Source organism: Venturia canescens, chromosome 8, assembly GCF_019457755.1.
Source record: "Venturia canescens isolate UGA chromosome 8, ASM1945775v1, whole genome shotgun sequence".
Taxonomy (NCBI): Eukaryota; Metazoa; Arthropoda; class Insecta; order Hymenoptera; family Ichneumonidae; genus Venturia; species Venturia canescens.
The window spans coordinates 6782524-6806684 of NC_057428.1; the positions used below are offsets into that span (position 1 = coordinate 6782524).

At 36.4% G+C, this 24161-nt stretch overlaps 1 protein-coding gene across 20 annotated transcripts in view; it reads left to right on the plus strand.

Annotated features, from left to right (window-relative positions):
* mmd (mind-meld) overlaps positions 1-24161 on the plus strand; it is a 619790-nt gene that overhangs the window by 481308 nt on the left and 114321 nt on the right. For 18 of the 20 annotated variants that reach the window (XM_043427306.1, XM_043427287.1, XM_043427309.1 and 15 more), the window contains exons 22-23: positions 3934-4005; positions 4140-4291. In XM_043427306.1, coding sequence (XP_043283241.1) covers positions 3934-4005; positions 4140-4291 — 224 coding nt within the window. The remainder of the gene's footprint in view (positions 1-3933; positions 4006-4139; positions 4292-24161) is intronic. The other 2 variants (XM_043427303.1, XM_043427308.1) reach the window with 2 other exon arrangements.

Genomic DNA, 24161 nt, shown 5'->3' on the forward strand with positions numbered 1-24161 from the left:
TTGCTTAGCCCCTAACGGTCAAACCTTCAAATAATAACTTATCGGTCACATGGGGTTCAGCGAACCCCACACACAAAAACTGTTCTCGTCCTCTTTTGTGTTCAGCTATGAAGTTGAATCGGCTATCAAACTTCAATTTCACATATTTTCTGAATAAACGAATCATTATCGTCTTCCATTTATGATTCTGAAGTTGTCAAAATGCGACGTTTAAGGTAAGAGTCGCGCGACTCTATGGTCAAATGACTATTTATTAATCGTCGAAATAAAATAGGTTATAAGAAAGGTTTTCTGTATTGAATAAATCTTGGGGCAATTTAAACTGGATTCGTCTAAATTTATACAAGATCATATGTAATAATTTATGATTAAAAATATCTTATGATTGCTTATTTGACCCGGTTTTTCAATATATACATATATATATCGGTTCTCTTCTCACCTGACAGTCGAAAGATATCCTAGCCTCCAAACTCGCCGGCTATCACGAAAAGTATATATATATGTATACATTCTTAACGTTGCCAAGTATATCGAGCCACTTCATGGCAGTCGATCTCCTTCCATTTTCTGAGTTTTCATCGAGATTATTTTAAAAATTCTCTTCGAATTAGTCGATGGCCCTATATTTTTATGGTCACATTATAATCTTTATAATATAATCTATGAGGAGCAATTTTATCATAAACTATATCTAATCGATAAGGAAATGAATTCTGCAATCATAGTGTTGGCGGGATGGGTTTCTCATACGATGCCGTGTTATATTTCTATTTTGGATCGTAAATTTCTTGATATAATTTTCGGTAACCTATTAAATCCTTTAGCCATATGAAAGTTTATCACGTAAAAATGGTATAATTTAAAAATCACGAGTTCGTCTAATATCGATTGTCGCGCGACTCCTACCTTAACCCTCTCAGACCGAGACCTATTTCATAATTTTATCTAAAAATACTTTCTAGTTTCCGAATCCATTGTGGCATTTCAGTTTTTTTGTTGGGAAATATGAATTTTTGAATGTTCGCTGCGCGCACCACCAGGTCCCTGGGAAGCAAAATCAGGAAAATTTACGAATGAATCTAGGACCTAATACCTTAAATATATCATATTAGCTTCCCTTTGAAAGGTAATAACGTTTGGAGTACGAAAAAAAATGTATATTCACTTTTCTTTTGCGATAACTAAAGCACCTTTTCACACAACGCCAACTCAACATGAAACGCCGACTTCATATTGATATTTCGATGGGTTAAAGCAGTTTATCTCTAGATTTAGGAGTATCTGTGGTGCAATCTAATCTTGCTTGATGGAAATAGGCAGTTAGAACCCCGACCTTACTGACCGATGCAGTTTTATTGGGCCTGGAAGTTCATGTTGCGTAGAAGCAACATACGGCTCGAGAGGGTTAAGAAAAATTCACGAAATGTGACCTTTTAAAAAAATCAAACGCCATTTTACTGTTCAGATATATACTATACTCTTACAAAAGAAAATAGAAATGCCATGAACTGTGAAAAAAGTATATGTTTATTTTGAAGTTTTAACTCGAGACTTTCGGTCGATATGTCGAGAAATGGAAGTGGAACGTTTAAATGGACAAATAATGGTAAAAATGGTATTTTTGTAGTACAAATCGTATATTTTGAATGAAGAATAACGAAAACATGAGCAAACAATTTTATTTTAATCATAGCCTTGGCAATGGACGCACAAATATATGCGATGTTCATCGCACGTAGGACGTTTACACAAAGGGTATTTGGTTGTTCTGCCTATCATTCGCTGGTAAAGTTCACGTCTTATTGATCCTTTTCAATGAGATGACTCGTGATCTTGGGCGTGTGAAGATGGTGAGGCGTCTACTTGTAGATCATGAATATTATTTACGTTAAAAAAAAAAATTTAGTTCTTGTATTAATATTTACGTTCCTGAATGCACTTCGACACAAAAAAACGAATTTGAGGGTCGATTTTTTAAAACTTTTGCCTGACTTTTACCTCCAACTTGGGAGTAAAAATTATATTTTTTTGAATTATTGTTTTGTTCTAAACCAATTACCGTGATTTTTTTTTGTAAATTTCATTTTATTGAATAAATTATGAATTATTTCCTGTATTTCGCTTTGTGTCGGCTATTTCCTTGATTGTTGCGAATTGCTACTTTCCCCCAAGGGTTTTAGTACGCTAGTTGAGCTAAGTAGTCGGATCGTCCTCGGTCACTCGTGTCTCTCGTGCACCCTGTACCTTTGTTTTGTTAAGATCGTAGAGAATGTGCGAAAATCAAGCCCAGTAGTTCGGCGGTACTTTATACGTGGCACCCAGTCTATCCTCGTGGCCGGAAGGTTGCCCGGGAAGATGGAAGGAGTGATTGGCGAAGGGACAGATCATACTTTCTTGGGAAAATCTCGTTAGAATCCATATCGTGGTCTGTGATCAAGATGTTACGAATTTTTTTCAAGCCATTTATTTTTCAAAAACGCATTAAATGGTGCAAGAATTTTCCAGATATCTTTGTAACTGTGGTTAGAATTTCTATCTGTTTATAAGCAAAAATTTGAAAACATCAAAAAGCACTACGTTGTATTAACGATTACGATTTTTTCTTCTGTATAGTTTGTGCTCAATGTCACGGAGCTCCTTGATTTTTTTTCGTAGATTGTTGCTATAAACTATATCTCGCAGATTGATAAATCTTGCACCATGCTATTGGGGTTTGGCTACCCTATTCGCTCTGTGCGCGTGGGTGGAGCCAAAAATCTAATACTACTGCACTAATAGTATTAGTGTATTCGTGCATACTGCCAGTGCAACCATAAAGGAGGCTCCGGCGTTTTTGGAGGAATACAGAACTATACGTATACACGACACACGGTCACTTTCAAAGTAGTATGTGTACGCGCACAGAGCGAATATCATACATGAATTTCAAACCGATATTTTTATAAGCAATTGATTTCGGTGGCAAAATCGACGTTGCCATTTTTTTGAGTCATTCCCAATTAACCGCTCAATTAACAATGCTAGCGCATTTTTGTATAAGACTTTTTTCATAGATTACTTTATGATAAACATATTTTATTCGAAACTTCTTTCGATAAAACGCGTTTCGAAAGTATCAACCCAAAAAAATCAATTTTTCAATTTTCAATAATGTTTTATTGCTAAAATGCAAGTTGGATTCTTACGAAAATTTGGGGATATACTTTTATAGGTCCAAATAGCCTATATAAAAGTTCGCTTATCTCAGCAACTCTTGAATAAGCATACTAAGGTGACTGGGCTATGGTTGTACTTTTCGAAATTCATGCCTCACAAGGCCTATCAATATTTCGATAGGCATTGTGACCTTGCCGATAAAATGTTATGAAACAGATGAAACATAAACATTCAAGACGCTCATAGCTCTAGTAATCGCTAAGAAAGTAATAATAATCCGATCGAGTCTAAGTAGCAGTCTTTGTTTTGCATTTCAATTCTCTAAAATTCTATCTCATATCTTATCGAAATTGCTCGATTATTTTTTTTCTATGTGGAAGAGAAAAAAAATCGATTTTTTATCTTCAAGTGGTTTCAAGACTGCCTTTCGTATAATGACACCATTAATGTCCAGATATTGTTCGTACCATTGGAAAACTCTCAGCCCACATGATAGGCTAGAAAAATATTGTAATATTCTATTATTGACCAGTTCTGTTGGAAATAAGTCTAATTTCTGAGTAGTCATATTCTACACTATTTTCCATAAATACGAATATCGCAGATTAGATATGTTACAAAAGTAGAGGTAGAGATGTAATAAATTTTGAGAGTTTCAATTTTAAAACCAGAGTTGACAAGAGTGGATCGCTGGAAAAAAAAGTTTTTGTTCTGCCATGAAATTTTGTAAGAATGAATGTTAATATAATCAATAATATAATCAAATAATTTCAGCTGTAACGAGGCCCATCGAGTTCTTTTTCAACCCCAGAACAACGTCGGCGGTGTGGACGGATCGCGGCCCAAGTAAGTTTTCCAATATCTTGAGTCCAAATATGTTCATTCCCATACCCAAAAAAATGTCAATGATTGTTTGTTGAGGATTATATATTATTTACATTGTTCAAACAGTATAGAAAATGAAATACGTTTTTTTCCAGGGACAATAAATCTCAGATGATGAGTAGACTTGGAGTTGAGGACGCGGATGGAGGTACGGGGGCCGAGGAGGCTGTCTCTTTCATTGATCTCCCACCAAAGAGTCTCGCAAAGTTGCCTGAGAAAGGAATTTTAAAGAAACACGGTGGTTACGGTATTGTTATGCCTGAATAGTCGTAGACGTACTCACCTTCTTCCTTTCGATTCATTGATCAATTCGTTCAAATTTTGCCTTCTCGCAACTAATTATCTCAACAATAGTCAACGCAATACTATGAAGTCGTATTTCTCGAGCTGCCTTTTAGAAGTTTCCATCGGATGTTGTGGCTACCAATTTTCGAAAGACCTTGTGTTTTTTTATAATACTTCAGATGAATCTCTATTTTTCGAGATTTTCCCAGATATTGTCCATTTTTCCTAAATTGGGATATAATACTATTTCACTAATTCGAGAACTGAATACCAATACTGTTCCATCATATACACTCAGCAAAAAAATGAAAGGAACAGTAGGATTTCTAACTTTTTTGAGTGATTTTTGAAGAGCTGTAACTTGGTGAAAAATAGTTGAATCGTAAAAAACCAAGAAGCATTTCGAAGCTTGTAACGTCTAGTTTGAAATTCTTATCAGTTATTTTTTTCTCAAACATCACGCTAAGTGTGACCCTCAGAAATAGCGCAAGGCGAAATTCCTCAAAATTTTTGCCTTTTTCAAAAGCGTGCACGAACTCAAGAAATTTGTTCGCTGCTTTGTCAATATTGGATTCATCTAGCCTGATTCTTCAGCTTCAAAACGATCGGTTTTGAACCTCTGTACGATCATTTGTCGTTGAGATATTGGCGTTTGAAAAAAAGGAGCTCTTTTCGTTGATCATCAATATTTCATGATCCCACAGCAAGCTGAACCTGAGTTCCGTGAACGGTAAGAAATGCTCTCGAAGAACGTTCGATAACTTAGTGGAAGATAATTTTTTTTCTAATCGCATTGTTCATCTGAAAAAGTACAAAAAAACCGCTTTTTTCTTTAGTTTGGAAAATCCACGTCAACTATGGAAATATTGCCAAAATGACTCATGTTTCCAGGTTTTTTTTTAGTTCAATGCATGCCTAAAAACCCCTCAAAATTTAAAATTGATCGGTTGAACCGTAATTGTTGACCGAAGCGTCAAAGTTTTATTGAAAATTAAAGGAACACTTTTGTTGTTCCTTAAATGGCAAATAATGATGATTAAAGTGGAAAAATGACTATTCCATTATTTTTCTACATAATTTCGCAACAAGTACGCTTTAAATCTTGAAAAAAGAGAAAAATTTGAAATTTTATTTTTCTTCTGTTTTTCAAAATTCTAAATCTTTTTCTTTCAGATTTCAACAAAAATTGCGTTCTTTTGCTTCCACTCATTCATGAACGATGTTTCAAATACTCGAACTTTTTTTAAATTGTCAAAAAAATCGTTTTCACGCAACTTTTTACTGCCAGCACTAGCATTACCCAAAGCGTACCGCGTGGAGGTTGCATGGTCGGATTTACGCTTCTCGTCTGTCTGTCTGTACGTCTGTATGATTTTGTACCTGTCCACCTGTCCGTCTATCCGTCTATCCGCCTGTCCGTCTTTCTGTAAGATCTGTGCGTGCGTAAGTGCATGTGTCAGTGTGCGTTCAAAAACGCGTATGTCCACCACGGCCCTGGATTACGGCGTTCAATCTGTCCGTCATATTGATGCATCTTCTTATCGCCGCTTGAGGAATAGTCCTCCAAATTCGCACAAGAGCTTGCTCTAAAAAAGCTAAGTTCGGCAAATTGGGGTACTCCCGTCGCAAACGACGACCCATGATATCCCAGACATGTTCAATCGGATTCAAATCGGGGCTCACTGCTGGATGCCTCAAAACAGTGATGTCATGACCCTCAAGAAAACGTCTTGTGACAATCGCTGTGTGAGGACGAGCATTATCCTGCATCTAAATGAATCTTCGTGAACGTAGTCTGAAGGGCAATACAATGGGTCGCAGAATCTGATCAATATAGCGTCTGGCGTTCAGATTTTCGCGGACGATTATGAGAGGAGTTCGCGAATACCGAGATATTCCTGCCCATACCATTACCGATCCTCCCTTGAACGCAACAATCGGGCGAACGTATAGTTTCGCAAAAAGCGTTCTGCTCGACGTCGATAAACTCGTGGCCGTCTGTCGTCACCGTATAGACACAACCGAGACTCGTTTGTGAATAAAACATGGTTCCATTGTCTCATGCCCCAGTGGAGATGTTGTTGGGCATACTCGAGACGAGCTCGGCGATGTCTGGCGGTCAACATCGGCACACGAACAGGACGCCTGGCTCTTATTCCGGCTTCCCGAAGACGATTTCTAATCGTTTGAGCCGAGATGTGCCGTTGCTGTTGTTGTCGTCGTCCTTGTTCTTGTTGCTGTTGTTGTTGTTGTTGTTGTTGTTTGGGATAGACACGAGCAATGACGTTAGGAACGATAAACGGTTCTTGCCGAACATGCCGAATCATTGCTCGATCGTTCCGAGGAGTGGTTATACGGTGCCGACCTTGTCCTGGTCGCCGACTGTGCAAGGCGGTTTCCTGATACCGATTGTAGGCACGAAACACGACACAACCCGAAACGCCCATCATGTCACCCACCACTCGGTATGAGTGACCCTCCACAATTAGAGTGACCAGCCGAGCAACTTCAACCTCCGACAAATGCCGTCTCGGCATGATTGAGTAAGAAAAAAAAATCAAAAAATCAGGGCAGCCCTTTTTCAACCGAAAAATGCGAGATCTTTAAACGAATCTGGTTCTTAAATTGCTGAGGAGCGTAAAAAATGTGAGTGATAAATCCAATGAAGATGCGTGTAAAAAAATGCATGAACGTGGGGTGGTCAATCTTATTTAATGCAATCACTTTCAACTCCATCAATTATGGTATTCAAACGAAGAAGAGACGACAACATTAAAGAAATAATGATTTCGAAAAAAAATTTACACGTTTTGAAAGTAAAAGGTGAAAAAAAAAATGTTTTTGACACTTAGAATTTTTTTTCTAACATTCAAATGAAGAAGAAGAGAAGAAGACGAAAAATAACTCAAGTTTTGTTCAAATCTGAAAAAAATCGAATTTAAAAAAAAAAGAAAAATAAAATTTCGAATTTTTTCCTTTTTCCAAGATTCAAAGCGTACTTGTTGCGAAATTGTGTAGAAAAATAATGGAATAGTCATTTTTCCACTTTAATCATCATTATTTGCCATTTAAGGAACAACAAAAGTGTTCCTTTAATTTTCAATAAAACTTTGACGCTTCGGTCAACAATTACGGTTCAACCGATCAATTTTAAATTTTGAGGGGTTTTTAGGCATGCATTGAACTAAAAAAAAACCTGGAAACATGAGTCATTTTGGCAATATTTCCAAAGTTGACGTGGATTTTCCAAACTAAAGAAAAAAGCGGTTTTTTTGTACTTTTTTGGATGAACAATGCGATTAGAAAAAAAATTATCTTCCACTAAGTTATCGAACGTTCTTCGAGAGCATTTCTTACCGTTCACGGAACTCAGGTTCAGCTTGCTGTGGGATCATGAAATATTGATGATCAACGAAAAGAGCTCCTTTTTTTCAAACGCCAATATCTCAACGACAAATGGTCGTACAGAGGTTAAAAACCGATCGTTTTGAAGCTGAAGAATCAGGCTAGATGAATCCAATATTGACAAAGCAGCGAACAAATTTCTTGAGCTCGTGCACGCTTTTGAAAAAGGCAAAAATTTTGAGGAATTTCGCCTTGCGCTATTTCTGAGGGTCACACTTAGCGTGATGTTTGAGAAAAAATAACTGATAAGAATTTCAAACTAGACGTTACAAGCTTTCAAATGCTTCTTGGTTTTTTACGATTCGACTATTTTTCACCAAGTTACAGCTCTTCAAAAATCACTCAAAAAAGTTAGAAATCCTACTGTTCCTTTAATTTTTTTGCTGAGTGTATATTTCTTTATGATATTCAACTTTATTTGTGATCACATCAGGTGTAGAAAATACTCCACGCTGTTTTGGCTGCGTCGACCCCCCCTCCCCACTCCTCCCCACCGCCTTGTTTCCTCGTTATCCTTTCTCTATCATTTCCATCCATTTTTTACATCTCCTCTGTCTTTCCTCACTTTATTATATCTCCAGTTCTACTCACGCTCGCTCCTTCTTCCATTGCACTCGCTTTTCTACCCTTTTTATACCCTCGGTCTTCCTCTTCACTTTCCTCAATATATAAGATGCCAGATTGCGAGCTGATGTGGCAATCACCACTTCTATCCTCACTTCCACAACCGCTCCTGGGTCTTCACAGCTAACTTGATTTGGTCCAGTGGCGGTGTTGTTGTATAATTGGAATGGCTAAGGGCTAGAGTGGTGGAATAAGACATAGTTTCCCCTATAACTGTTTCTTTTTTTATTCAATGATAGTTAACAACAGCTTTTTGTATAAATGAAAATGTTTAAATTCCCTGTCGGAAATACAAATCTCAACAAGTACATTTGACAGGCCTCGCTTTCATAACTCTCATAGGAACTCACACCTGTCAAGACACTGCGTTCACGGAAATCCTAAAAATGAAATACAATCATTTCGAAATGTGGAAAGGATTCTCTTTTGAAATATTATATAAGATTAAAAAAATCTACTTGTAAATGAAGTTCGATCATAGATGTATCAAACCTCTCTTTTGATACATCGTGTTTCTTCTTCCACTTCTTTCATTTCTTATGCCCGAACTACGATACGCCAGTCTAGAGAACTTTTGTTTGCAAAAGAAAGGCGGCCAGTACTAATTTTCTTTATTTTAAAGCATTGCCACAATTATGAATGATCCCCACACACTATGGGGATTGGTAAAGAAAGAAAAACACTTCTTAATTTTTAAGCGCTGACTGAGGCATTTTATTCAAATACGATTAAATTTCAGTTACAGATAAGTTAGTTCAATCATATAACCGTATTACACGACCGATTTTCTTGTTCTTCGTTTCTGAAAATGAACGGGGTATTTATTGTCGTAGTTATCAGCAAAGGCAGAATAAGAGATTTTTAGATTTACGAAACATTCTATTTTTTTTCAATTCTGCTGACACAGATCTATGACGGTCCACGGCAACCCATCATATTAATATTTTTATATTATTATGTTATAATATTATTATTATATATATTGTAGCGTAACACTTTCCCGAACAACCCGAATCGACTCAAACCCGAACATAACCCCAAAATACATCGCGACGCGGCGCGATGTTTTTCTCGAGCGCGTACAACGACCGGTGAGCTGCGTCACTGTTGGCCGGCGGCGGCCGTACTGGTGGGCAATACAAAGGCCCGATACAAGCGGTGGAGCGTGATACTAGCGGCTCTACCCATTAAAAACTCGAATTACAATATTTTTTTGTTTCGTTAATTTAAAATTAACGCGACTTTGGAAAATTATGCAACTAGACTTAAATGGAGCGGAAAATTATTACGAATCAAGAAAAAATAATTCCGATATAGATTTTTTGTAATAAATTTCTGAAAATAATAAAACAAAAATGCGCTTTACTGCGCACGCGTAGATCGAATGTTCTCGAACAAGCCGCGACGCAAACAACAATTCTTCGATAAAATTAAATCTTTTTTAATTGAATTTCGTTATGACATAAAACTTTTGAAAAAATTGTTAAATAATTGAGTCAAAATTTTTTTTTTCGTTGTAAAATAATGCTGTAAATCATAAAAGCGGTATTTTGCGCATCGTGTGGTCGAGATTACTTAAATACGAGCAACCAATCTTTGAATAATGGCAACGGGCCAATCAAATACAGGGTTATAAAAAGATGTGCAGAACCGATCTAAACTTGAGATTTTCGGCGTTTGAGAACTTTCTGGTAGGGAAATAAGTATAAGAAGCGCTGTGCGACTCATTCTGCAGGCAATCCTTCCTCAAAACTCTGACTCGGACCAATAAGGCTGACCTCAAACAGTACACCCTGATCCTGGCAAACATAAATCCTTTTCCTCTTTTCCTTGGATGGCTGGATCTCGGAGAGATTGGGCGACGTTTCTGTAATGTTTGTAACTCCTTTTCGGTGGGGAACGATTTATTAAATAAACGAGATAATACTCCGAAAAGTGTTACTTTATTACACACACGGGGCCAAGCCTTTTGAACGACGTGTCATGGCGTGGAGAGCCCAGACGAGACAACCAGACGCTTACACGTTACAGGAGCCGCACACGTACGCGACGTACCAACACACTTACAATGTCTGTATGAGTGGCAGAGTTGCCAACCCACAGGTTTTCACACCGCGATAGTACATTCCTCCACTCTTAATTCGATGACATTCTCGACAACAATCTCATACGCAATTACAAGCGAAAACTATTAATGCTCTCAGCCTAACGAACCCACTATTCGCGTAAGCTACGCTTACAAATTCATCTTTATGACGGGCTTAGGAACCCTATTCGACCTACGTAACAGCGTCTCTGAGTTAACAGGAACAGTATTAACGCTTCCAGATACACTTTTCCGTACATTGTTTCCCGGTACTCGAGTTGCTTGCGAACTTACATGTTCTTGCACACTGACGTCTTCGATATCGCTTACCACATTTGCTTCGAATGCACTCACTTCACTTATTTGATTGCGACAATTTACATTAGTATCACAGGATCTTATTTGATCCGAATGTCGTTTCTACGTACGGTTATCATCGGTCTGCACCTTATAAGTTACCGGTGAAATCCGCTCCACTTTTTTCGATTTTTGCCATGAATTATGGGCGTAATCTTTTGCCATAACTGTTTGCTCCTTTTGCCATGTTGGCGTTCGATTTCCTCGAAAAGATTCTATTTGTTTAACTTGTTTTTGCTCTACCTCGTAGCGCGTCGTCGGTCTCAGTAAATCTAATCTCGATCGGAATTTTCGCCCGATCTGTAATTCGGCCGGACTACAATTCGTCGTACAATGTGGTGTAGCTCTAATATAAAATAAATATTTACATATCGCTTCGTGACTAGTTTTCCCTTCCTTCAATAATAGCTTATATTTTCTTTTAAACGTACGAACGGCGTTTTTGGCCGCCCCCATTTGAAGCAGGGTGGTACGGAGCCGTTCTCACATGTCGTATATTATACATTCCTAAAAAATCACTGAACTCCCTCGAGCAAAAGCACGGACCGTTATCCGTGACTAAAATCTGCGGGAGTCCCCAATTACATATAAATTCTCTAAAAGCCCGAATCGTGGACTCTGTCGTGATATTCGCCATTTCTTTTACGTCCACCCATTTTGAGAACGCGTCTACAATTATTAAGAACATCTTTCCTTCGATGGGTCCCGCAAAATCCGCATGAATTCTATAGTTTGGACCTTCTGGCTATTTCCACGGGTGTAACACAGTTCTGGGCGGATTATCCGCTGACTCTAGACACAATTTGCATGCTTTGGCCACTTTCTCGATATCCGAATCCAATTCCGGCCACCACACAAAAGACCTCGCTATAGATTTCATTTTCACCACGCCCATATGAATACTATGCAATTCGTCGAGAAGAGCGGCCCGCAATGTCGAGGGAATAACAATTCTATGGCCCCACATAACGCTACCTTCTACCGTCAATCCTTTGGACCTATTTTGATACGCTCTAAATTTCTCTGGAACTAATTCTGGCCATCCATTCATTATAAACTTTCGGACTTGATTTAACAACTCATCCGCACTTGTTTCTCTCTCTACCTGTTCCACATCGAACGATTTGATTCTTTCAATTTCAGTTTCTTGAATTTAACATGACTTTTGAAAAATTTTTCCGAAATTGCCGATACATCGGACCCTGTATCCACGTCAAATTCCATTTGTTCATTTAAAAGCGTCAACTTAGCTCGAATTGGTTCTATATTGAAAATGCCCTCATTTTCGGTTTTCTTACTCCCTTTTTTCTCAGTTTCCAGATGAAACAGATTGTCAAAATCACTAATATCGTCTTGTTCCCCAATATAATTTTGTCTTTTGTAGTCCTTATTATTTTGACCTTTTTTTTTATTCGCTTGGCAATTTTTCCCTTGATCGCTCTTTTTGTCTTTACAAATTTTCGACAAATGACCTACTTTTTTGCAAAAATGACACGAATAATTTCTGAATCTACATACGCTCGTTTTATGGTTTGTTTTTCCGCAACAACTACAACCGCTTCTACCGTCGCTTCCCTTATTGCTCGATGATTGCGAAGACTGCGACGATCTTCTTGTACCCACGTAGTTGACTCGTTCTGAAGTGTTCTTGTGAATAGCTCCCATCTGAGCAACGTCTCTTGAAGCCGATTCAAGTGCGAGAGCTAGTTCCACTGCCCGCGCATACGAAAGCTCCGGTTCTCCCAAAAGACGCTTCTGAATCGATGTATTGTTGAGGCCCCATACTAACTGATCTCTTAAATGATAGTCCAGATTATTACCAAATTCACAAAACGTAGATAACTTTTTTAAATTAGCCAAGTACGATTTCAAGTCTTCGTCTTCTCTTTGGCGACACTCCTTAAACTTGAAGCGCTCTGTGATTATGCTCGGCTTCGGCTGTAGATGATTTTTCATCATCTCCGTTAATTGATCAAAAGTCTTTTCCGACGGCTTGACTGGAGCGCACAAATTTCGGAGCAAGGCATAGCCTTCGCTTCCGAGTAACGTAACAAGGAGAGAAACTTTTTTTTCGTCACCAATATCATTAGCGAAAAAAAAATTGTTCTAACCTCTCGTTCCATAATGCCCAGTCCTCCTGAATGTTGAATTCTTTCAGCTCGCCGATTCTCGATGTAATGACTTGTCGGATCTGCCCTTGTGCCGCTTGCACCGCTTCGAAGTTTTGCTCACGTTCTCGCAACTGATTTCGCTGTGCCACCAAATTTTGTTGATCCACCGCCAGCTGTTTACGACTCTCCGCCAGTTGTAGATTTTTCTCGGCTATCTCAGCTCTAGCCCTCTCGAGCTCCTTCAGCTCTCTCGTCACTTTCTTTCTTCCATCATCGTCCGCCATTGCCCCTCGTGGTCACTTTTCGTCACTCACTAATCGACTAATATCTCAGCGATCCTATATCGCTTTTCACTACCATTGTCCTCGTCGCCACTGTAATGTTTGTCACTCCTTTTCGGTGGGGAACGATTTATAAACGAGATAATACTCCGAAAAGTGTTACTTTATTACACACACGGGGCCAAGCCTTTTAAATGACGTGTCATGGCGTGGAGAGCCCAGACGAGACAACCAGAAGCTTACACGTTACAGGAGCCGCACACGTACGCGACGTACCAACACACTTACAATGTCTGTATGCGTGGCAGAGTTGCCAACCCACAGGTTTTCACACCGCGATAGTACAGTTTCGATACCATAATCCAGGGTCCACTCATAACCTTAAAATTTTCCAAATTTTCGTTGCGCGGATTCTCAGAGTGGCGACGTTTCAATCGTATAACTCGTGGACGTTAAATTACCTAATTTTGCAGATGTTCAGGTTCTTGGAGTGATTCGGTGATATTTCAATTGCATAAGCTGGGGTTTGTTCCTTAACTTGACCTATTTTTTTTTATTTCTTCTTTTGCTTGCTAGAAGCAGGTATGATTTTTCTTGTAAATAATTTGTATTTTTGTAAATTTTTTTCTGTAAATGATTTTTTTAATTTAAACTTGTTACAACTGAGCCAGAGTCAGACCTAAACTTTTCATGTTTGTAAATTTGGTAAATTCTGTAACTTCATCTATAGTTCAAGAAGTCGCGATACAAATTTGAGATTATATCGCTTCAAATTAATAGTATTTTTTTTAATTGTATATAATCAAAATACTTTTGAATCATCGAATCTTTTTTATTTTTATCTTAAAAACGAGCGAAAATCGCGTAACTAAAAATTTGATCAATTCAAAATCGGCGAGCGCAACAAAAATTCTAACAACGGCAAACGCGATCGTAAATATTTCACGATAACAAATAAAAAACTATTATCCTGTGAAATCGATAAATATTGAATAAATCGGAATGGTTAAATTCTTCAAAATCAAAATTCCACGTTCTCACATTTCTTTCATACCTGCTTCTTTTTATTAAGGTAGCTCGAACCGAGGCGTAGCGGCGTTCAGGCCGGGTCGGCAAGAGCGTTACGTTACAATATATTAATTTTATATAATTATTACATATTACGTTTCTATAATTTTATATTTATTTATCTCCGATGTGTAAATTTTCGAGGTTATGTTTATGTTTACACCGGCGGGCAACGAATACGTTACGGAAACAGGCGACAAAAGGGACCCCAACGTTGGTGCGATTTCTTCCGATTTCAAAATCTTTCGTTGTCGAAATGTTTAACTATCTAAGATTAAACAAAAATGAGAAATCATGATAACATTGATGAAACCCCTATCTTACGCAAATTTAAATCACAACTGACGAGTTAAAAAAAAACTAATAGGTCAGCCTACGGGGCATAAAAAAAATAACTACGGTGCCTAATATATAAGCACAGGAAAATATCCCCCACTTTGATCCATCTCTATTCTGCTTCTAAACAACCCTAAGAAAGTATTATACAGAAATCATTTGCAATTAAATTTAAAAATAAAGAATATTGAATTTATTATATCCTATCCTATTAATTTGGGGACTCGTCAATAAAATTTTCACCATACAAAATGAAGAAGTTAAAAACCACAAAAGATGAGGAATCGAAAGACGAACGAAGAAAGAAGCCAAAAGATGAAAAAGATCGTAAAAGAAAAATGACGACGGAATCAACTAATGAAAAATACTGATTTCAAGAATAAAAAGAAAAAGGATAGGTGAAATGGAAGAAACTGGTATGTCATTTATGCTGCAAATTGATGGAGAAGTTAGTAAAACATTGGTAATAAATCGGTAACAACTATAGCTGGTCTTTTGGGTTTTTTCGAAGAAAATACCGAAAAATTCGAAACATGAGAAAAACATGTACTGTTTTGAAAAAACAGGTACTGAATACGACTGAACGGGAAAGATTTAGAATGGTTTCACTCAGGATCGGAATCTATACAAATGTCAGTAAATGAACTATTGACCAATTTACGCGGTATATTTTTTCTCCGTATTTATTTGAAACGACATTTTGAAGAACGACAATGGAAGAGGACAGAAACTTTTTGCGAATATGTTCATGATAAAATAATTTTGGCAAATCGAATAACTATTCCACAAGATGAATTGATGGAATATATTATCGATGGAATTCCTGATTAGAATTTACAAAACCTAGTACGTACGATTAGTATCGATTCACAACGAAAGAAGATCTCGTGATGGCATTTGAAGAAATTTTATTATAAACTAGAGCTGGTACGTATCCAAAAACATATTCATCGCGTGATCTAAAAAATATGTCTGAAAAGAAAAATCGTAATAGCAGTAAATATTGCTTCAATTGCGGATCATCTGATCATTTAAGCTTGGATTGTCCGTCAAAACAAAAGGAAACAAATGTTTTAAATATGGTAAATTTGCACACATAGCTCCAAAATGTACGCACAAAAATACATCCAACTCGGGAAAAAACTGCAACACGGCGATTGCCTATGAGAATAACATTTTCAAAGCAATTTCGATTGAAGAAAGAGCGATGGTTGCTTTATTAGACACTGGCAGCGATTTACATTTGATGAGAATGAGGCAATACAAAAAATCGTCGCACCGAAGTTAAGCTAAGGCAGAGAATAAAATTTCAAGGCATAGGATTATGCAAAATTCCATCTCTTGGAAGTTTTCACGCTACAGTAAATATATATGATGAAATGTTTGACATGAAAATAGATATCATCTCAAATGAATATTTAAAATCGGAGTGGCTAGACGTCCGGAAGCCGGACGGATACGCGATGGTTATTCATCCGGAAACTGTACATATCGGTGAGGTAATTGTATGTGAGTTACACCGAGATTCGGATACATATGTTTATCCATTATATATCCGGATGATTAATTCGTGAGTATTCGTCCGGTCACATTATAATATCAGTATGTAATACATACCCGGACGAATAATCATAAGTGATTCATCCGGATATCTCGACTGCGGTCGTTTTCATACATACCCGGACGAATAATCACAAGTAATTCATCCAGATATCTCGACTGTGGTCATTTTCGTACATATCCGGACGAATAATCATAAGTAATTCATCCGGATATCGAATGCGTAATAGTAGAATGTATCAGGACGAATAATCGTACAGTATTCATCCAGATATCTCGACTGCGATCGTTTTCATACATATCCGGAAGAATAATCACAAGTAATTTATCCGGATATCGAATGCCCACCCAATGACTCTGCACACACATCAGAGGTGCTCTAGACCCACCCAACGATTCCGCACACACATCGAAGGTGCTCCAGACCCATCCAACGATTCCGCACACACATCGACGGTGCTCCAGAACTTCGATTTTCCAGAAAATCGTTTAACAAAAAAAAATCTCAACATTTTGTAGTGTAAAATTTGTGTATTCCTGTAATCTTATTCTGAATTGCATAAATCACACAGATGACACATTTGTAACTAAAATGCATTTTCGGATAAATTTCATACGAATATTCATCCAGAGACACCATACTATTATGGATCATTCAATATCCGGACGAATCACGTGATTATTCATACGAGTATGTACGAAAATGACCACGGTCAAAATATTCGGATGAATACTAGGGTGGTTCAAAAAAAACGACTATTTTTATTTCTTCAAAGCCCGGGTTTCAATTATTGCAGTGAGGTGAAAAAAGATGCCTGACAAAATTTGAGCCCTTAAAAAAATTTTTTAGAGGTCGCTCATCGCGATTTTCTATTATCCATTTAATGAGTTCATGCCCACCACACGAGCGTTGAACAACTGAATTTTTTGTCATGATAAGGGATTGGTGCTATTATATTCTCTCAACATTTATAGATTTAAAAATTAACATAACTAATCAATTAGTCCGTTGTAATTATCAATTATATAAAAAAAATATCATTATTAGTAAAAATTTGACTAGTTAACTTTTTGATTTGGCAACTTTGTTGTTGGTGGAGAGATATATCTACCTTGCCAACGGTAAACTGATAACTTGTCACTCACATATGACTTGATACACATAACCAACAATTTATTTGAATTTGAGGTTACGTCATTATTTGTGATTACAAATATTTTTGTTATCACAATATTTGTATAAATATGAACAAAAAACATATTTCTATTAATTATACCGAGAAAGTATACACGTCTGTACAGTACCGATACACTAATGTAAGCACGTCACAACTAAACACGATATACGTCGATATACATATATATAAACAGCTGATAGAGCGGTGTTGCCGATGTCGTACCGAACCTAGTATTCAACGATTCATCGTGAGCGATAATCGTAGTTAATTTATGATTTCATTCTTAAAGTTTCGGTGACCTGATATTTTTATAACGCCATTAACAAGATAAATGTTCAACGAATACGTATATGATTTAATTTTTTTTTTCCAGCATTTACGATCCCTTAAATTTGATTGAAAAATCACGATCCATTTACTGCCACTACGATGTCCAATTTTTATTACTTATTTTCTTGCTTAAATGTTCGGTAACCTCCCCTCAATTTTTTTTACCGTAATTTTCGAACATTTTTCTATGCTGTGTAAAAAAATCAGATTTTTCTGCAGATTTTTAAATAGTGGCCATGATCTTATTAAATAACACAGGGAAGACGTTACTAGCTGCTTTTGAATTTTATTCCTCGGCAACTGGTGAGGGTACGACAACGCCCAAGATGGTTTTTTGTAGGGATTTGAACGCTCTATAAAAAAAGTCTCTTGGCGTTTTACGCTAAATCTACTCCTACGAAAGTTATTCAACGTCAAAATTGGCTTTGGAGAAAATTTCGACATTTTTTCACTTTTCCGGCGAAACTATTGACCTTGTCACAAAACGCTGTGGAAACTTTTTCGGAAATCATGTGATTTAGTATAATATCGTGTTCTTAGCTTATTAAAAAATTGAATAATTTATAATAATACTACATTACGAGGTTATTCTTAAAGGAAACTGCAATTTCCGTCGAGTGAATCGTTATATTAACAAAAAAAGTTCCAAGTTTCATTGTGTCATTAGATAATGCCTCAGAAAGAAATTGTTGGTGAAAATTCCAAAATCCATCGCATTTCTCCAACTTCCATTTATCATTTCTTTTGGGGTATTAATTTTTTTTTCCTGAGGAATGCAATATAAATTCAGATTTAATGTTATTTGAATTAAGTATAAATTGAAACGACTAATATAATTGAGTGGAAATGATGTTTGGAATAATGGGTAGCTCTACCGTAAGGGTAACATCCTATGATACCGGCAGAACGGAAAAGGAGGTTACCCTTACTGTAGGGCTATGATCCATTATTCCAAACATCATTTCTACTCAATTTTTGCAACTCAATTACATTAGACGTTTCAATTTATACTTAATTCGAATAACTTTGAATCTGTATTTATATTGCATTCCCAAAAAAAAAATGAATGCCCCAAAAGAAATTATAAATGGAAGGTGGAAAAATCCGATGCATTTTGGAATTTTCATCAACAATAAGCATTACCTAATGACTCAATGAAACTTGGAACTTTTTTTTGTTAATATAACGATTCACTTGACGGAAATTGCAGTTTTTCTCTAAGAATAACCTCGTAATGTAGTATTATTATAAATTATTCAATTTTATAATAATCTAAGATCACGATATTATACTAAATCACATGATTTCCGAAAAAGTTTCCACAGTGTTTTGTGACAGGGTCGATAGTTTCGCCGGAAAAGTGAAAAAATGTCGAAATTTTCTTCAAAGCCAATTTTGACGTTGAATAACTTTCGTAGGAGTAGATTTAGCGTAAAACGCCAAGAGACTTTTTTTATAGAGCGTTCAAATCCCTACAAAAAACCATCTTGGGCGTTGTCGTACCCTCACCAGTTGCCAAGGAATAAAATTCAAAAGCAGCTAGTAACGTCTTCCCCGTGTTATTTAAATGGACAATAGAAAATCGCGATGAGCGACCTCTAAAAAATTTTTTTAAGGGCTCAAATTTTGTCAGCCATCTTTTTTCACCTCACTGCAATAATTGAAACTCGGGCTTTGAAAAAATAAAAATAGTCGATTTTTTTGAACCCCCTAATGAATACTCTACGATTATTCGTCCGGGTATGTACAAAAACAATCATAGTTGAGATATCTGGATGAATTACTTGTGATTATTCGTCCGGATAAATACATTTCATACTGTTATATTCAAAGAATGTAAACAGAAAATATATAGCCTCGTTTTCGATATATATCCGGTTAATAGCGATCGCTTATTCGTCCGGCTTCCGGACGAGTAGACACAGCCATTTAAAATATGAATTTTTATTGGGAGCAGGATTATTAAAAGATACTGAGACCATAATAAAAGAAGGAAATGCGAGCATCATTAAGTTAAACTGTGAAAACAAAAAAATCGTCAATAAAGAAGAAATATCTGACGTTTTTCAAATGAATGTTTTAAACCTTTGTAGTAATGAGAAAATTGATAAATCAAATCACATCCATACCAGCGGAATTCAGTCTGATAATGTAAAAACAGAACTTGTACAAATAGTTGAACAATACAAAGCTTAAAAACTGATGGATGTTGGAATAAAAATGGAAATTGTGTTGCAAGATGAGAAACCTGTTTATCAATATGCAAGAAGATTGCCAACTGATGAAAAAACAGAAGTAAACATACAAATACTTTCATGGATCGAAAATGAAATTGCTCGTCCGAATACACGTACAAGTACAATACGCCCGTCCAATTGTAATCGTTAAAAAGTAAAAGGAAGATTTAAGAATTTTTGTGGATTACTGGAATCTAAACAGAAAAATACTCAAGGAGCGTTATCCACTTCCACTGATAGAAAATCAAATAGATCGATTACAAGGTGCAACCGTTTTCAGTACACTATACTTAAAAGACGGATTTTTTCATGTACCAATCAGTGAGAAAAGTGTAAAATAAAAACTTTTGATAAGTAAAAGTAACGCCAACTATTAAAAGTCCGTATCTTGAGTTGAAAAATATTTTCAAAAATCATTTTTCAAAGTGAACAAAAGGAGCTTTTAAAAAGAGGAATAGAAAATTTAGACAGTATTTCTTCACATTCGAAATTTCTACTCTTGCATTGGAGAATTGAACTTGCTGAATGAATAATTAAAATCGTTGTTATTGCTTGTAATGCACGCCAAGTTTTTGTTTCGTTTTTGCAACTCAACAGCGGTCCAGGAAACGTCAGAACTCTGATCAATCGCAACAAATAACGATGCTCGGTCAAGAATATAAACCACTGAAATCATTAATCGAAAGCTTCTGATTCTTGGCTCCAAGCAATGATTACGATTTAGATCATTTTTCGGCAAGTTCGATTTATCAATTTAAAAACTAAAGGCTTCTTATACAACGAAAATTTTATTTTCTTTACAAGTAATAGCAACGATTTTAATTATTCATTTTCAGAGATTTAATTACTAATGGAACTGTATTAGTATATATGGATGATTTAATTATACCACTTCAAAATGAAGCGGAAGGTATAACCAAATTGAAAAAAGTACTACAAGTGGCCAGTGAGTATAGCTTGAAAAGTAATTGGAAGAAATGTCAATTTGTTTAAAAATGAAATGAATACCTGTATATGAGTATATGCAAGTATATAAGTATATATAATAATCGAGCATGGAAATGTCAGAACATCTGAGCGCAAACTGCAGTAGTGAAAAAATTCCCCATACCAAAAACCCCAGAAAAGGTGCAAAGCTTCCTAGGATTGACGGGATGTTTTAGAAAATTTATTCCATAACATTCATTGATTACACGACCATTGACTGATCTTCTGAAAGAAAGAGTTCAATTTCAATTTTCCAATAAAGAAGAAGAAGCTTTTGAAAAATTGAAGGAAAACTCGGCGACAATCCTGTTCTCAAGCTGTATCGTACAATTGCAGAGACGGAACTTGCCGTACAATTTCTTTTTTTATAATTGAATTTTTATTGCATGAATAGTGATGCGCCGGACAAGTACTTTTAACACATATTTAAACATAATTTGTATCGATCCAATCGACGTTGAATTTTGTGAATAATACCAGAGGATCCTGAAAGTCTGAGAAGAATCGATTTTCTTATAAGTCTCTGCCACCATAGAATAACAAATGACTAGTTCTCATGTGATTTTTTTGGATTTAAAAGCTTCTTAGAACAATTCCATAATGTTGAAATTTGGAGTTACTAATAAAATACTTGTCCACCAATTGATATCATAAATTTTAGTGCTGCACGTAACTTAAATGGTAACTTTTTTCATTTTATTAGAAAATACTTAGCCTCGAATTAATATAATAAATTTTAATGCTGCACGTAAATTAGATGGAATTTGTTTTAATTAATTTAGTTGTTCAAATCAAATAAGAAGAATGAGGCATCGGTTTCCAAAATGATTTCAAGCGCGATTTTTCGGTTTTTTATCTTTTACTTGTTATTTGATTCTTTCGACACTTTAAAAAATAGATAAATTAGTTTTTTTTTAAAGATAATGTTTTTTCAAGATTTGTGAAATTTTTTCGAATTGTTCTGTTTTTTTTTCATAAAATATTTTTTTTTTTCATTTTTTTAAAAGTTTTTTTTTATGGATGGAATTATCGGATAACGAGGGACCATCAATGTACTTATCCCAACCTTTTTTTTCCTAGGGGAAGTTTATGGTTTGATATCACGTCTTTTTTTTCAAAAGTTCCTTATTTATGTTCAAATGACTATAGAATTTTAGTTTAATTTTCTATGAATTATTTATGATTTTCGGCTTATAACGTTGGTTTTCACGAAAAAAGAACTTTTTTTCGTCAAAATTGTACTGGAAATATTTCGTCACAGGTCTATTCTTGGACTTTGATGATTTTTTGTTACATCCAAACGGGACGAACATAATTGGGAAATTTACTTAGTTTTCGCTGCCACCAACCTACACAAGGTGTAGGATTTTTGAAATGTGAAATGTATAGTAGATATTTTGTTCGGTCTAAATGAAATTAAAATAATTGGATAATTATGGGAATAACCGAAATATTGCAATATTGAAGTGATTAAGTAATCGAAATAATTTAAGAAATAACGAAAGGGTGCCTATATGGTCCCGTACGGGCCCCGAAGCAGGAGATGGGGTCGCTCAAATAATCATTAACCGGGAAATTAGATTTATTGACATAGAAACAGAAGGTTCAACGAGAACAGAAATATATGTGAAAAGTATGCGAAAAGGAAAGATACAAAAAGGTTTACAATTTGAATTAATCGAGGCACGATTTTGAAGACGGAACCGTGAATTAACATTTACTCCCACTTACTCTCTCACACGAACGGGAACAATTCTCCCGTTCCACTCCGCACACAATAACCGCGCCTTCGTTTGACGCATGGTTCACACACACGCAGAGAATTAACTTGATTTTAGAAACAATAACAAATTGAGAAATAACTTAATAGAGGGTGCACGCAAAAGTCTGCAAGACTCGGTAAAAGAACGTCCGTGAGGCAAGGGGCAGTGTGTTGCTCACTTCGCGTTTGTTATCGTAGGTTAGGCTTACGGGTCCTCTATGCAGTTTCACCGATCTTTCAGGATTTACTAAACCGCCGCGAGTTGCTAACCTACGGAGTTATCCACGTGGACGACCGAGTGTCAGTGAAGATCAAACGGAACTGATGTACAAAAATCCTCGCCACGGCGACGAGAGCTCGAAAGCGATCGTCGTGACGGGGTTTTCAGCATCTCAGCACTTTAGTCGTTCCCATGGATAGGTCCCTCGAACTCGCAATCAGGCGATGCTGATCGGGCGGATTTTGAGGGCTTCCGGCCAGCGGCGACACGAGGCAACACACGGAGGTCGCACTCAAGAACGCTCCGTTGTCAAGTCGCGCAGTTGTCAGAGGAGGCCGTCGTCACGAACCGCGTATATTGAAATCACACGCAGGACGTGACATTTTTTTCTTGTACTTTAATATGTCAAGAGACTCGGTAGAGTCTCGGGACAAGTACATTCATAGCCCTGTCGTCTGCTGGCCCGAGGCTCGCCGAGTATACTTTCTCTGAATAAATAAACGATTCGCGGTGGTGGGGGTAAAACTGGCATGTCATTTTCTAAAATTGCAGAGCTCAGGAGATGTTTTATAAATCAAAAATTGGTTTGGAGGCTAATTTTCAAAATCCCTTTCGAATGAGCACGAAACCAACACGATCAGTAGCGTAAATGCTGAGAAAAAACTTTGCACAGGCTTAAGATTATGCAAAGTTACTCATACATTTATGGATTTACCGTGTCTGTACAGAACACCATCAAAGGCCTCTTGATGCCAGCTATAACCCATTTCTATGGAAGCTCGGGTCCCGGGATCCCGGCTACAGAAATAATGAGTTGTGATTGGTCAGGACACTCGCTGTACCGTTCCAGCGGAATAAAGTTTATGAATATATATCACGAAAAATGTGAAAAAAAATTCTATAAAAAAAATTATCAAACCAACTGTAAAGAAATTCAAAAGAACAATTAAAAAAAAAATTCACAAACCCTGAAAGAACATTACATTAAAAAAAATACTAATTTGTAATTATTTTTTTAACTGTCAAAAAAATTAAATAAAACGTAAGAAATAAAAAAACGAAAAATGAAAATAAACATTTTTTTAAAAATCAATTGAAAAAAATTTCTTTCTAAGTTACGTCCAACATTAAAACTTATGATATTAATTCGAGGCGAAGTATTTAATGATAATTCAGTGTATTCATTCCTACGGGTACAGTCAGGAACTTGAGAAACTTCTTATGAATCAAAAAAGTTACCATTTGAGTTACGTGCAGCACTTAAATTTATGATATCAATCAGAGGACATG